At 40.9% G+C, this 14,457-nt stretch overlaps 1 protein-coding gene across 1 annotated transcript in view; it reads left to right on the top strand.

Annotated features, from left to right (window-relative positions):
* Window positions 1-14,457, top strand: part of ift88 (intraflagellar transport 88 homolog) — a 72,441-nt gene that overhangs the window by 14,689 nt on the left and 43,295 nt on the right. The window contains exons 4-8 of the mRNA XM_055636983.1: window positions 99-155; window positions 2,744-2,797; window positions 8,424-8,493; window positions 9,841-9,910; window positions 12,381-12,471. Coding sequence (XP_055492958.1) covers window positions 99-155; window positions 2,744-2,797; window positions 8,424-8,493; window positions 9,841-9,910; window positions 12,381-12,471 — 342 coding nt within the window. The remainder of the gene's footprint in view (window positions 1-98; window positions 156-2,743; window positions 2,798-8,423; window positions 8,494-9,840; window positions 9,911-12,380; window positions 12,472-14,457) is intronic.

The raw sequence follows: 14,457 nt of genomic DNA, 5'->3' as shown, positions 1-14,457 counted from the left end.
TAAATAAATGATATGTCTTTGTCCCAAACATTCTGGAGGGCACTGTACAACATTTGAAACCTGCGGTTAACAAATAGGTTTTAACAACTGCTTTCTAGGTGACTGCAAAAATACCAAGTACAGCAGCAGGCACACGTTCCTTTGGAAATATGGCGGTATGTATGTGCAAAGTCTCTGGAATAGTTTGCAATTATTGAAAAATGTTAAAAGATATTGTTATTTTTAACTACTTTCAGCTGTATTCTATGCAAAGAATATTTTATTTCAATAGTATAGTACAATACTTCACAGAAACTATCCTAAAGATCATTGTCTACTTTCTATATGTCTGTGATCACTTGCCCTACCACCACTGTTGCTGTACCTAATCTAAGGATCTGTGAGTAATTTATTTGCAAGTCTATGCTAATGCTTCTGAAGGATGTGAGATTAAGTTCACATCCTTCAGATTCCTTCGCTTATTCTTAATCTCACTGAAAGATGTGAGATTAAGAATAAGCGAAGTTCGATATTCCAACTGTGCATGCACAGATCATAGGTCACTCGCGATAAACATTCTCGCAGCTATGCTGCTGCATGTATACAGACCTGCATTTCATCTGTAGTCTGGATCGAACCTGGGTCTCCAGCGCTGCAAGTGCTGTTTAATTGCTACAGGACCATCCACATCCCCTCCCAAGTGTCTCATCCCTGTCCGGGGCGGCCGGAGATGGCCGGGGTGACCCTGGACTGTCGGGACACCAGCCCGGAACAGTAGCGGCCCATGCTTACAGCCAGCATGGAGAAGAAGCGTTAATTCCAGATCAACTCTGCCTGTCCCGCCGGGTTAACAGACAGCCCTGGACTGACGGGACTCTGGCCCGGAGAAGTGGCAGCCCAGGCTTACAGCCAGCACGGAGAAGAAGTGCTAACTCCACTGCTCCGGAGCGGTGCCCCGTCAGTTCAGGCCCGGAGGGACAGGCAGAGTCGAGCTGGATTTAGCGTTTCTTCTCCCCGCTGGCTGTAAGCCTGGGCCCCCACTGCTCCGGGCCAATGTCCCTTTAGTCCAGGGTCACCCCAGATATCTCCAGTCGTCCCCGATCAGGGATGGTTCACTCGGGAGGGGATGGGGACGGTCCAGTAGCCATTCAACAGCGCTTGCAGTGCTGGAGACCCGGATTTGATCCTGACTACGGATGAAACGCAGGTCTGTACACATGCAGCAGCAAAGTTGCCGAGAATGTGTATCGCGAGTGACCTTTGACAAATCCCATGATTCTTTGGGTTTTTCGGAATACCAAACTCGCTTATTGTCTTCCAATCTCAGCTGGACTACATTTGTCTTCTAGCCATGAAGCATAGCTGAATTGCAGCTTTAGTTTTTGAGTGAACCTGGGTCTTGCATCAAATGGCATCGCCAATGGATCGTGACATCTTATTCTTTGCAATATTTAAGGCTCTATTTTTAGACTTGATCTTCATTGCGAATACAATCAGATGCCAGTTAATCTAGTGTAAAACTGACTATTTAGATTGAAATTGTTTATGTATGATATAAAATGAACAACTTGCATTGTAGAATAATGGGACATAAATAATGAAAATAACCTTTAATTGGTTTAAAAAAATCAGTAACAATGCACCTTGTCTGCGATATAATGTATATGTCAGGGAAATTATTCATTTTAAGGCAAGAATAGATGTTGGTTGCTTAGAATACACTGTTCATTCAACTCTTAGTCATGGTAAAAAGTCAGATTAGGCTGATGGATTAAATCTAAGTTTGGATTTTAATTTTTAGATGTGCCGCGATGTACCTTTGAAAGCATGGGAGACCTCAGTGTTTTTTAATGTGGCCATTTCATTTACACAGCAATTTTAGGTTTCTTGAGCAATTAACGTCAGTTGGTCCAATCCAATTTACACACCTGTATTTAAATACTTATCCCAAATGGAGGCATGGAGTCCAAAGGTGATCAATTGTCTCATCCAAATAGAGAAAATTAAGAGCCATGGTGCATTTGTCCAGTTCCCACTGTGTTTTGTACACCCTTGTTTTATCTTGTGTAGTTGACTCCAAAACATCAGTCCTCACTTCAGCACAGTATACTCTATAACTTGCAAGTACATTCATCCTTCTTTCTTGACACTTCTTACATTGCTGCGCCTCCATCTTCAGTATTTGCCTTCATCATTATGCAAAGCCTTGCCTCTCCCTCTAAATTAGCTTTTGCGTTTAATTGTTTGATGGGTATGCTCTTGGAACCTAAGGGCACCTTACAATACTGAGGAATCTGATAAACATTTATTCATCCCCGGAGGGAAATTGGTCTGCCGACAGTCACAACACACAAGGTACACAAAAACTTGAAATTAAAAGTGAAAACAAAAATAAAAAGACAAGCGACTGTTGGCTGGCTGTCGTGTGCACAGCGCCTTCACCGGAACATTGATGAACAAACAAACAAACAAACAAACACAGTCTTATACCCTAGGCAGAGGATTCTAAACTACAGTGCCCCCTCCCCCACACCAGGTCCCCCTTTGTTCTCCCACCGTCCCAAACAGCGGTCCCTCCATGCTGGGTCCCCATTGTTCGTCACGACGATCCCCCCTTTGTTCTCCCACCGTGCCTCACACTAGCCAATAATAGATTATGTGAAGCCGCAATATAAATCTATTAACATTATCTAAATATTTACTTGTATTTTATCAAATATTGATTATATTAAGTGTATTTTAACAAGTAGTTTTCAAATTGCAGGCAAGAGCGCCATTGTCTTCTTCAATGGGAAGGCCTGCAACTGGGGCTATTTCGGTAAGATAGATCTCAACTTTTAATTTTCTACTGGACATGGCATTTCTGGATTATCTGGATTCTAATACAATAATAATAATAATACAATAATACAATTTTGGATTCTAATACAATAATAATAATTCTTCCTGGATATATTGCTATCATTTTGATGTTCAGTTTCCTTTAATGTATATCATATCTAATTGTCAATGCAACTTGTTTCAGAATTATGTATTGTTCTTTCATTTTAAACACAGTATCTTCTTAATGCTTATGTTCTGCTGTCAACACTTTATTAATACACCAACCCAATTAGAAGCTGGGAATGCAGTGCTTACAAGCCGTTTTGAACAGCTGGATCTAGATTTTGATGTCTTAATTGAAATAATTTTGAAATCTACTATTTATTTTTGTAGATTAACCTAATTTTTTTATATCGGTTCCTTTAATGATTTTATTTACCTAATCTTAATTCAGGATGACTATTAGAAATACCACAATTTGTAAACACTCATCAGCGTGAAGGGAATGTTAAAGCAGTAAGTCCTGGACTGCAGTTAGTTCTTCAGGTTTGGAACAGTACAATACCCCCTTAGGCTAGGGCTGGATCCTGTTATGAGACCACAAGTTTTCACATGGTAAAAAATGCTTGCAGAGTGAGTTGTCCCATCAGAATAGATAGTTTGGAGAAGCATTTTAAATCTTAATCTGCAACTCTTAATAATAAAGTTGATATCGACAAATTTAGCCCATGCTCATCTCAGGTTAATAATGAAAGGTAGACAAAAATGCTGGAGAAACTCAGCGGGTGAGGCAGCATCTATGGAGCGAAGGAATAGGTGACATTTCGAGTCGAGACACTTCTTCAAACTTCTTCATAATGATATTCCTTTATACGATTATACTGTAGATGAGGTCTTAACTGCTTTTGTTGATTTTAAAAAGGATGTTGTTGGTTGCCTGGACCATGTGTTTCTTGATAGGATTTCCCAAAAGCCCATTAACATGTTAACTAGAATGTATTCTTCTTGGGTTCATTCCAAAAATACTAAATTTAAACTAATGTCAAGAAAAGCTGTCCGAAACCACACAGCAGATAGCAAATCCGTTACACCAGTCTCCCAAATGCTTCTTCGTATGTACATGTTGCACATAAGTTGGATGTCCATAACCTGTGATCTCATAATTCTTGAAATGTTATTGTGAAATAAACCACATGGTTGAAATATGTTCAAGTCCATTTACGTTATGTTTTTTCCTGATCTGCCTTTACTGGAAATGAAACTTCATGAAATTAGTTTTATTTGAGATTCATTATGAGCCTTTTCTATTGCAAAAAAATAGCAAAAAGTAAAAATATAAATTGTCTCTAAAACTTTGCTCTTTCACCTCTCACTATGGCTGGGAGAGTGCAGTCGGTGAAGATGACTGTACTTCCCAGATTTCTTTACTTGTTCCAATGTTTGCCGGTCTTCCTATCTGTCATTTTTTAACTCAGTTAACCAATCTATAACCTCCTTTATATGGAGTAGCAAGGTTCCAAGGGTCAATAAGTGCACTCTCCAAAGAGGTCGTGAAGTAGGTGGACTGGGCTTTCCTAGCTTTATTCATCATTACTGGGCATCCAATATCCAAAATATATTAGGTACACAAAAATGCTGGAGAAACTCAGTGGGTGCAACAGCATCTATGGAGCGAAGGAAATAGGCAACGTTTCAGGCCGAAACCCTTCTTCAGACCAAAAGATATTATGCTGGCTCCACCGACCAGATACAAACTAGTGTTTGCTTGAGTCACAGTCTTGTTATTCCTCGTCTCTCCCAGCTTTAGTATATTCCTCCCTGCCATTGAAACCCTCTCGATTTACATCCAACCCAGTCGTACTATCCACCATCAAAATGTTTAATCAATTTCGTTGCCATTATAAGTTTACATCAGCTTCAGTTCTGGGTCCCATTCACAGTAACCATTTATTCCCACCCTCTGCACTTGACTCATCCTTGCACATAAGTTGGATGTCCATAACCTGTGATCTCGTAATTCTTGACAGTGGGGTTTGAATGGTCTTATGTGCATTAAGGATTTATACACGAACAACATATTTGATAGTTTTGATAGCCTACACAGAAAACATGGCCTCCCACATAATCATTTCTTTAAATATCTTCAGGTCCGTCACTTTGCCATGAAAAATTTTCCCTCCTCTCCCGCCTGTCACAGTGTTGGATAAACTCACTTTTACCTTTGCAAATAAAGGACTGATCTCTGTAGTATATTCTCAACTACTGTCTTTAGGAGATCAAAACCTGAACAAAGTTAAAACCAGGTGGGAGGATGACCTTGGTATAGATCTGTCTGAGGAATGCTGGACAGAAGCACTGAAAAGAGTCCATTCCTCGTCATCATGTGCTAGATTGGGGCTCATACAATTCAAAGTTTTACACAGGGTTCATTGAAGCAAAGCCAGGGTTGCTAACATATATCTGGGGACAGACGCTGGCTGTGACAGGTGCTCCTTCTCCCCACCCAATCTAGCTCATGCATTCTGGTCTTGCCCCAAACTTGGTAACTACTGGGCAGTGGTTTTTAAAACCATCAGTGAAGTCCTTGGGATGACAGTCAGACCTTGCCCGCTTGTGGCTGTATTTGGTGTAGCAGATAAAACCTTGGGTTTAAATACAACCCAGTCTGATATCATTACATTTACATCACTTTTGGCCCTTAGGAGAATCTTGCTGGTCTGGAAATCTACCACTCCTCCATCTGCTGCTGCTTGGCTGGAAGACGTGATGGGTTTTTTAAGGCTAGAGAAGATTAAATTCACATTGAGGGGGTCTGTGAAAATGTTTTATTTGAAATGGGAACCTTTTTTGTCATACTTTGAGGGTCTAAGGGAACTACCTATTGACTGAGGGCACTTGACAGTAGGTGGGGAGCCACCTTTATTCTGTTTTGTTACTTTATTATTGTTAAAAATATGCATTTGTATTTGTGATATGTTTGTATTGTGAACACATTAGCTGCCAAGGGGTGTTTAGGGACGGTGTGTAAGGGTTATTTTGTTAATATATAAAAAACAAAATGGAGGAAATGTAATGCAATATGTCAGAAGTACTTTTTTTTTCCTCCAATAAAAATAAAATAAAATTAAAAAAATTTAAAACTTTGCTCTTTCCACCTCTTCATTTTCTCTTTGGCCTCCCTATTTACTCCTCTAAGCTTCTCTACCTATCCCTCCCCCCTACTCTGATTCCATGCATAATTCAGCTCCCCTATTCCCTAAACCCATTATTTTGTTCAATTATCCACCCATTCCATAAACATTTAGTATATATTCCCTTGAAGTCATATTCCCAGGTTTAATGCCATACAATAATATTTATTTCTATAAGTTTCAAAATTCAAGTCTTTTGTACCAGTAGGTGGCAGTATGATAGTGACTGTTGATATAAATGTTGAAAATTTACATAGTATAACATTCAGGCTATAACATGGCTGAAACAATGAAAAAAGCATATTGCGTTGTTTAACATTAATTTAATCAAAATTGGCAATTTTATGAATGTCCAGACTCAACACCCAGTGCAAAATGTGATCTTAAATTTTAGTAGAATTTTCTATAGGGCCAGAAACCTGGTTTTGGTATGAAATTCCTCACAATAATTTCAACAAAAATGTCAATATCCAGAATGATATTTTTATATCTCACAAAATTAACTAAACAACCAACCTTTGCTGTTGCTATTATCCCTTCAAACATGCTATTTAAAGTGGAAACACTCAAACTGCATTATTTGCCAGTCTGCTCCAGAGCACTGCCTACCCCACCGGCTGATCATGCATAATGCCCAGATTTTCTTGCATCTGCAATGGCTCTTCTGCAATCCAATTGGTATTTGGCTATACCCAAACACGTCTCCTGCTAGATGGCATGGAATTGGGTTTAGGGAAGAAGCATGGAAAAGTTCATCACCTCCTGCAATTTTGTAGATTAGTGGCTCATGTTATGAGTCATGCTTTTGTAGTTACACCCACTAGCTTATTAGCAACGCGGTCTACTGCATTCCGCAGTCTGTAGTGAACTGTCAAGTGAGAGCTTGTAGCTGTTTATTCTAAATAAACAGTGTATAACCTGACATGATGTGAGGTCTTTATTATTACTAGGACTCCAAACCAACAAATTTTTATTGCCAACTTGCATATATGACTGAACTGCCGTGTGGATTAAGATCTTGGTTGATCAAAATCTTGTTATCATGGTCAAAGTAGCTTCAGGATCATTTCTGAGTGGTGCTTCTATTTTGTGCCACATCCCAATTTGCTACCTACTTGTGCGTTAGGTATATCACTAAATATCCACCCATTCTCAAATTAAGGATTTAATCTATTTTCCTGGACCCACAGGAGCAGGAAGACCAGAAACTGGAATTTGTAGTTTTGCAGATTTTTCCTAAAATGCAGTCATTCATGGACTACCACCTCTGGCTGCTGATCTGCACCAGCTTGTTCACTTCCTTCTGAGCTCTTGGGAGCACTCTCCTACTCTTCTATCATTACAGTATCAATTCTAGCAAACAACAGTACATGGTTATTCAATTTATAGAATGGCCAACTTTTCAAAAATATTGATTGACTTTTCTTTTTTGATTGATTGACTTTTCTTTCAGATTTTTTATTTAATGAGGCTTACTTTCCATTTTAAAAGTCATGCTGATTATTTGATCTGTTATAAGAACATTTAATATGATATTAAATGACATTAAAAAAAAGCTGTATCCCCATTAACAGAAATAACAGCAATTAGAATCCCAGCACGAAATAGAAAGAAAAAGGGTATCTTTAAAAAAATGGACTGGTGTCAAAAGTAGTTAGTGTCAATACCCACAGTTCTCAAAGGACATCACATTTTATTTTTTTAATTCACTTCCTATTTGAAAGTTATTACCAAATCTGATTCCATCAACCTTTTCAGGATGTGAATTCCAGATCACAAAAACTCATTAAGAAACCCTTGTGTTGATTCTTATCCCGAAGTCTGTGTCATTTAAGGGCCTGTCCCACTTGGGCGTCATTTGCGCGTCACGCAGATGGCGACCGCACGTCACTGCCTACGTCACCACGCACCATGTGCGCGTAATGCGCACCTTGCGCGCATCACGGGCGCAGCACAATGCGTGTGTTGTGACGCATAAATTATGACGCATAAATTACGCGCAAATGACGCCCAAGTGGGACAGGCCCTTTAGTGGCTAAAACTGGAAACCGTTTCTCCCTTCTTACACAACAATTTCATGAAATTCACATTTTGAAAAACCTTCTTTCAGCATCTTTTTTCCATTTTTTCAACTAATTTCACTCCTCCATTTCTTATATATCCCTGACCCTTACTACCTCTTTGATTTTTCTATGTGGTTTGACTGTATATCCTATGCTTATCCCCTCTTTATTTCCTACCAACTTACAATTAAACCGTCTATCCTGAAGATAATGCTTTTGTACATCTAAGCAATGGGTATGGGATACTGACTAATCAGTTTTTTTAAATCCAAGCAATTTAAAATATAATTGCACATTTTAAATTAAGTAATTTTATCATTTATTTAAATCCACTTTCAAAGTGACTTGTGTGTATTTACTCTTTCAGGATGGAATCTCTGTTGCTAGACCTATGACAGCAGTGCGTGCAGCAGGCTATTCTTCTTCAGCCTACAGAGGTTTGTTTAGTTTGAAATATTCCACAGAGTAATTATGAACTGAGAGGAATATGCAATGCATTAGCGCACCGAGCGAAACAATCCTAAATCTCATAATTACAACATGCAATCTATCCTGAACAAATTCCTCACCTTGTTTCAGTCCCCCAATTTTCTCGATTTATCCATTTCAGGCCATTTCCAATCTTCTGTAGGAACACCTGTCAGATGAACGTATCGGGTTTCCAAATTTGCTGAGAAACACAGATGCTCCCAACACTGATCCTGGGGTCATTTTATTCAGTATTCTTTCACCTCCTCTTACAGTTCCAGTACAATGCCTCTTAAAATATATTTGTTATCTTCTTTTGCCAATGTTGTTTTGCCATGGTCTACTGGAGACATTATAGCGTTGTGTTTAACAACCATATGTGTATTTGTTCATAAATGGATCCAGCACAACAATAATAATAATTGTTTTAGCTGTTCTTAATCTCTTTTGTATTATACAATACAATCAATCAATACAATCAGTTTTATTCGTCACTTGCACATAAAGTGCAAGTGAAATGAATTTGCCAGCAGCGGTATAATGAAAAAGAACACACAAAAACACAATAAAAATTGAACACAAGCATCCACCACAGCATTCATCACTGTGGTGGAAGGCACAAAATTAGGCCAGTCCTCCTCCATTTTCCCCCGTGGTCGGGACCACAACCGTCCGCAGCCGCCGCTGCGGGCATCCAGATGAGTGAAAGTCCAGTCCTCCCCCACCGGAGACCACGGCTTCAGTTTGGTGTAGGCCGCAGGCTGGCGGGCGAAGATTTAAAGTTCCCGCTGCGCCGCAGCCAGAAGCACCACAGACCGCAGGGCCGGCGGTCGAAGCTCCCCTCCAGGGACCCCGCTCCTGATGGTAAGTCGCCGCCGTGCCCGCGGTAGAAGTAGGCCGTGGGCCGGCAGTGGTGGCTTCTTCTTCTCCCCGGTCCCCAACGTCGCCAGTTGGAGCTCTGCTTCAGGCTACTGCGGGCCAGTGAATGGAGCGCTCCCCTCTGGTGACCCCCGGCGAGGACTCGCCCGCTCCACGCCGAGAGTCGACGCTGCGCCCGCGGCTGAAACCCCGGGCCCGTCTTCGGGAAAGGCCGCACTGATCCTCGATGTTAGGCCACGGGGGAGGCGACATGGAAAAAGTCGCCTCTCCGTGGAGGAGGCGACCAAAGCGGTTTCCCCCTTACCCCCCTACACCACCCCCCACACAAGACACACAAAGAAACAATATTATGTTAGACTAACTAATTTTGTTGAGGATAGCTATGTAATAATAAAGGCAGGTTACAAAAAAAACTTTTCATACTTTGTTTCCTTCAGGCTCTGCATTTGACCCACTTGGACAATCAAGAGGACCTGCTGCGCCACTTGAAACAAAGAACGAGGACACGTAAGTACAAAGTGCAGAACAGCTTCAACAAGTGTATCTTAACTTAGAGAGTTATTCAGTCATTTATTTCAGGATATGGGCCTAGCATTTATTACCTGTGCGTAATCATTCAGGTGAATCAACTTTGTGAGCTGCCTTTGTATTGAATCATTCATTTAAAAAAAAAAATGTTATTAATCATTACTAAACTTAATGTAATGTATTAACGTAACGAGGAACTGCAGATGCAGTTGAGTGTTTTTATGAAGAAGTAACCAAGAAGATTGAAGATGGCATTGTAGTAGATATTGTTTACCTGGACTTTAGTAAGGCATTTGATAAGGCACTGCATGGTAGGCTGGTCCAGAAGGTTAGATCACATGGGATCCATGCTAGCCAATTGGATACTAAATTGCTTGAAGGTAGGATACAAAGGGTTTGTTTTTCAGTCTGGAGTCTGTGACAAACGGTGTGCATCAACATAGCTGTGCTTCAGTACTTTGTGTTCTATGCAAGATTCCAGCATCTGCAGTTCCTTGTGTCAACATAGGTCGTAATGTTAGCAAGATGAAAATGTTGGTTGTTGACCTAAGGATGATGAGAGGGGTGGACATTGGTTTATTATTGTACTGAGATATGGTAAAATACTTTATTTGCGTGCTATGTAGTTAAATCGTACTGTAGTTGAGTACATTCAAGCCATAAACAAGTACACCAGGTAGTCGAAAGAGAAAATTACCAGAGTGCAGAATATAGTGTGGCAGCATTATAGCGTTACAATTACAGACAAAAAGTCCAACATCCGCAATGAGATAGACTGGAAGATTGGGACTACACCCATCCTTATGGGAAGGCCATTCACTAATCTGACAACAGCAGGAAAGGAACTGTTCTTGAAACTGATAATACATGGTTTCAGGTTTTAGATCTTCTGCCTGATGGTAGTGGGGAGAAGAGGGAATGACTAGGATGAAAAATTGATTATGTTGGCTGCTTTCCTGAGGTAGCGTGAAGTGTAGATGGAATCGATAGTGGGGAGTCTTCTCTGTTTTTGTGATGAACTGAGCTACAACCAGATCTCACTACAATTTCTTGTAGTCTTGAGCAGAGCTGTTGACAAAACAAGCAGTGACGCCCACCTGATAAGATGCATTCTACAGTATATCTGTAGAAGTTGGTACAAGTCATTGGAGACGTGTCAAATTTCCTCAGTCTCCCGTGGAAGTGAAAGTATTGGTGTGTTTTTTTGGCAATAGTTTCAATGTGATTGAGCAGGGCGTAAACATCTATGTAACTACACCAGGCACGTGCCGTCAGGGTTGGCAAGGTAGGCACTGCCTACCCTGACTAAAATTATAAAATGGTAATTACTAAATATAAATAGTAAAGGCATGGGAGAATTATGCGTATCTAAGAGATCGATCTCTTAGATAGGCATAATTCTCCGTGCCTTTCATCCGCAGCACTTGCAACACGCGAAGGTCTGTGCAGCCCACGTGCCGTCAACGCTGCTTCAAGCCGTCAATTTCAAGGGGAGCTGAAGGCAGCAGAAATTCTGCCTCAGCGAAGTCGGCGAGCGGCAGGTGAGAGGTGTTCAGACGGAGAGCACTGCCAGAGGTGAGCAGGCCGGCAGAAGGCACTGAAGTGGCGGCCAGTTCTGTTGTCGGGTCCCGGCAGCCGCTCGCAGCCACCCGAGCTGCTTCTAACCCCGGCTACAACGTCCGGAGCGCCGTGGCAGCGGTGAGTAAGTGAGTTACTGCCATTATCCCCGACCCCCTCCTTCTCAACACTCCTGCCCTCCCAGCAACTTTACCCCTGGCACAGACTCTCCACTTGCTGTGAAAGGAACTCTCCCCCCCAATTGGTCCCTTGAACAAGTGTTGTCATTCAATAAGATGACAACTGATGCAACTTTTCCCTGTGCTCCCGTTTTTCCCACTATCTCTCGACCTGCCATCACCCTTCACCCGCATCCATTCAGTAATTCAGAATAAAAGAGACTTGGAAGCCTTGGGAAAATTTAATTGTTACTGTCTTTATTTTTATTTTTTATTTTTACGGAGAGAACATGCGCGATTTAAGTTTATTTTTTCAAAGCCGACTGACTGCCTACCCTGAGTAATTACTCACGTCACGTGCCTGAACTACACCTGCCACAAGAAAATGTCCCTGTACACTTGGTCATGTGAAGCAATAGCACGCCTTTTTGCATCATGGCTTTAGTAGTTTCTTTACAATTTTCAGATGGTTATAATTAATAATAATTGCAATACAGTTATATTTCTATCCTTTAGGTTACTTTTAACTTGCGGCCGTGAAAATATTTTTCTGAATATTTGTTTTAAGAACAAAACATGTAGGACTGAATGTCATTTTTTATTGGACAACTTGACCAAAGCATTAATTAATTCAGAACATCTTTAGTTGCTGCAAATTATTTCCCCTATCATTAATATGTAATTATTGTGCTTTCGCTATAATCTTTCTGTAGGCCAGAAGAAAAGGTTAAGAATTTGGAAAAGACAGTGAATGAGTTGATAGAAGAAAGTTGCATTGCTAATGGGCGTGGAGACCTACAGTTGGTAGGTATCTTATCTGTGTAACTTTCTACAAACTTACAATGATGATGGGGAAAATTAGGCAATTTTATTTATTAAGTCTGTCCGATATGATGGAGCGTTTTTTGTTTAGAGAAATTCCATCTCAGTTCTCATAACCATGGGAGCAACAAAAACCTGGTGTCAAATTCTGGTAATTTCCTCTTCTAATATACGAATGATCAAAGCCAGCACAGGAGAGCACAAAATTCTGTGTTGATGCTGTGAGCTGTGTTCCAAATAGTAAAGAGAGCAACAGCCGTGGACTTAACAGTAAGGATTTGTTTCCTCATTGGTGGTACTCCCATCTTTTATTCAGATATTCTTGGTTCAAATACTGCTTAGACCTTCAGCATATGATCTTGCTTGACTCACCCTTGGAAGCTGTGGGAGGGTCTGCCTTTCAAGAACAGGTGTAGTCAGCTGCAGCAGAAAATGCAACCACAAGTTGCCTCTCTAAGCAGGACAATGCAAAAGCTACACCATCATCTTTCTCAGGTGAACAGATGCCAACAAAATCTTGACTAAAGCAATAAATAAAATATTGTATGATTAGTGTATTGTCAGCAGTCCCGTCCTTCACACAACACTTTAAACCAAGACCTCATGTCTGTTCATTTCTACGTGTAAATTACCACAATACATTTGGTCAACAAGTATCCTAAACTAATGTCATTAAAACAGATTTGGGGATTTTGCTGTCACAGTCACAGAAAACAACAGTGACATCGAATGGTTTGAGAGGTCCTGAGGCTGTGAAAAGTAATATATAAATGCTGTTTCTACATGACATATTTTTTTAATTGCAAAATTGATACATGAGGTTTAATGTTAGTAATATATATATTATTTTTCATCGTAATGTACACTCGTCTCCCATCATTGTTTGAATGCTTAAGCAACAATATAAAATGTTAACACACTGCAAAACCAAACAATGTTATTCATTTCCGTACAAAAATTCTGTATTTCCTGTTAGCTCACGAATTAATGGCAATGATATGCTACCGCCTCATGTCAGCCTGGTTTCATTTCTACATTTTAACCTAACAGCTGTGATACAAAATGTTTCAAATTACTTTACAAATGCTGAGAAGTCCTAAGTTGAAAAAAGGATTTCCATTGTTGACTGGAAGATATGATCCAGGAAATACATTTGGAGAATGTAGGATAGAGAGAAAGGCAATGATTAAGGACAATATCTTAACTCTTCCTCAACCCTATCCCTGTGGAAATATTAATTGATTCCTTTGTGATCTCTAGATTTATTGCCGAATAATTTGCTGGATATCCAAATGTTGTCCCTCCCAAAACTTAACTCAAGTTATATTGCAATCCAAACATTTCCATTTTTTGGATAACCGTTTTTGGATCCCAGCTGTGCCTCGCTGCACCAGGAATCCAGGTTCGATCCTGTCCTCAACTGCTGTCTGTGTGAACCTAGCACATTCGCCCAGTGAATATGTAGGTTTTTTTCTTGGAGCTCCGGTTTCCTTCCACATTCTATAAACATGCTCGGAGGTTAAATGGCTGCTGGATTTGAGCTGGGGTCGTCGGTCTGGACTCGCCCCGGATGTCTCCGGCCGCCGCTTGGGCGGGGATGGGACACTCGAGGGGAGGGGGGGGGGGGGGGGGGGGGGGGGGGCGGGGCGGGGCGGTCCAGTGGTGGTTCAGCAGCGCTTGCGGCGCCGGGTACCCAGGCTCGATCCTGGCTGCGGATGAGGCGCGAGTCTGTGTGTGCGCTCTCCCCTGTCTCCCACTCGCATCTGCCACCTCTCTCTCGCTGTTACACCCCGCTCTACCGCCACCTGTTCGTTTGGGGGATGAGGTTGACCATTCAGAAACTATCATCGTTGTGTTCCAGTCTGGAATACATAAATTTTCCTATAATGTGACCACACGGCACCTCCGTTCCTCAGATTAAATATATTTTTACACATAAATTATGAATAAAGATAAGAATTTATACAC

Source organism: Leucoraja erinacea, chromosome 6, assembly GCF_028641065.1.
Source record: "Leucoraja erinacea ecotype New England chromosome 6, Leri_hhj_1, whole genome shotgun sequence".
Taxonomy (NCBI): domain Eukaryota; kingdom Metazoa; phylum Chordata; class Chondrichthyes; order Rajiformes; family Rajidae; genus Leucoraja; species Leucoraja erinaceus.
The sequence above is the reverse complement of the archived record's forward strand: the minus strand, read 5'-3'. Positions and strand labels throughout refer to the sequence as shown.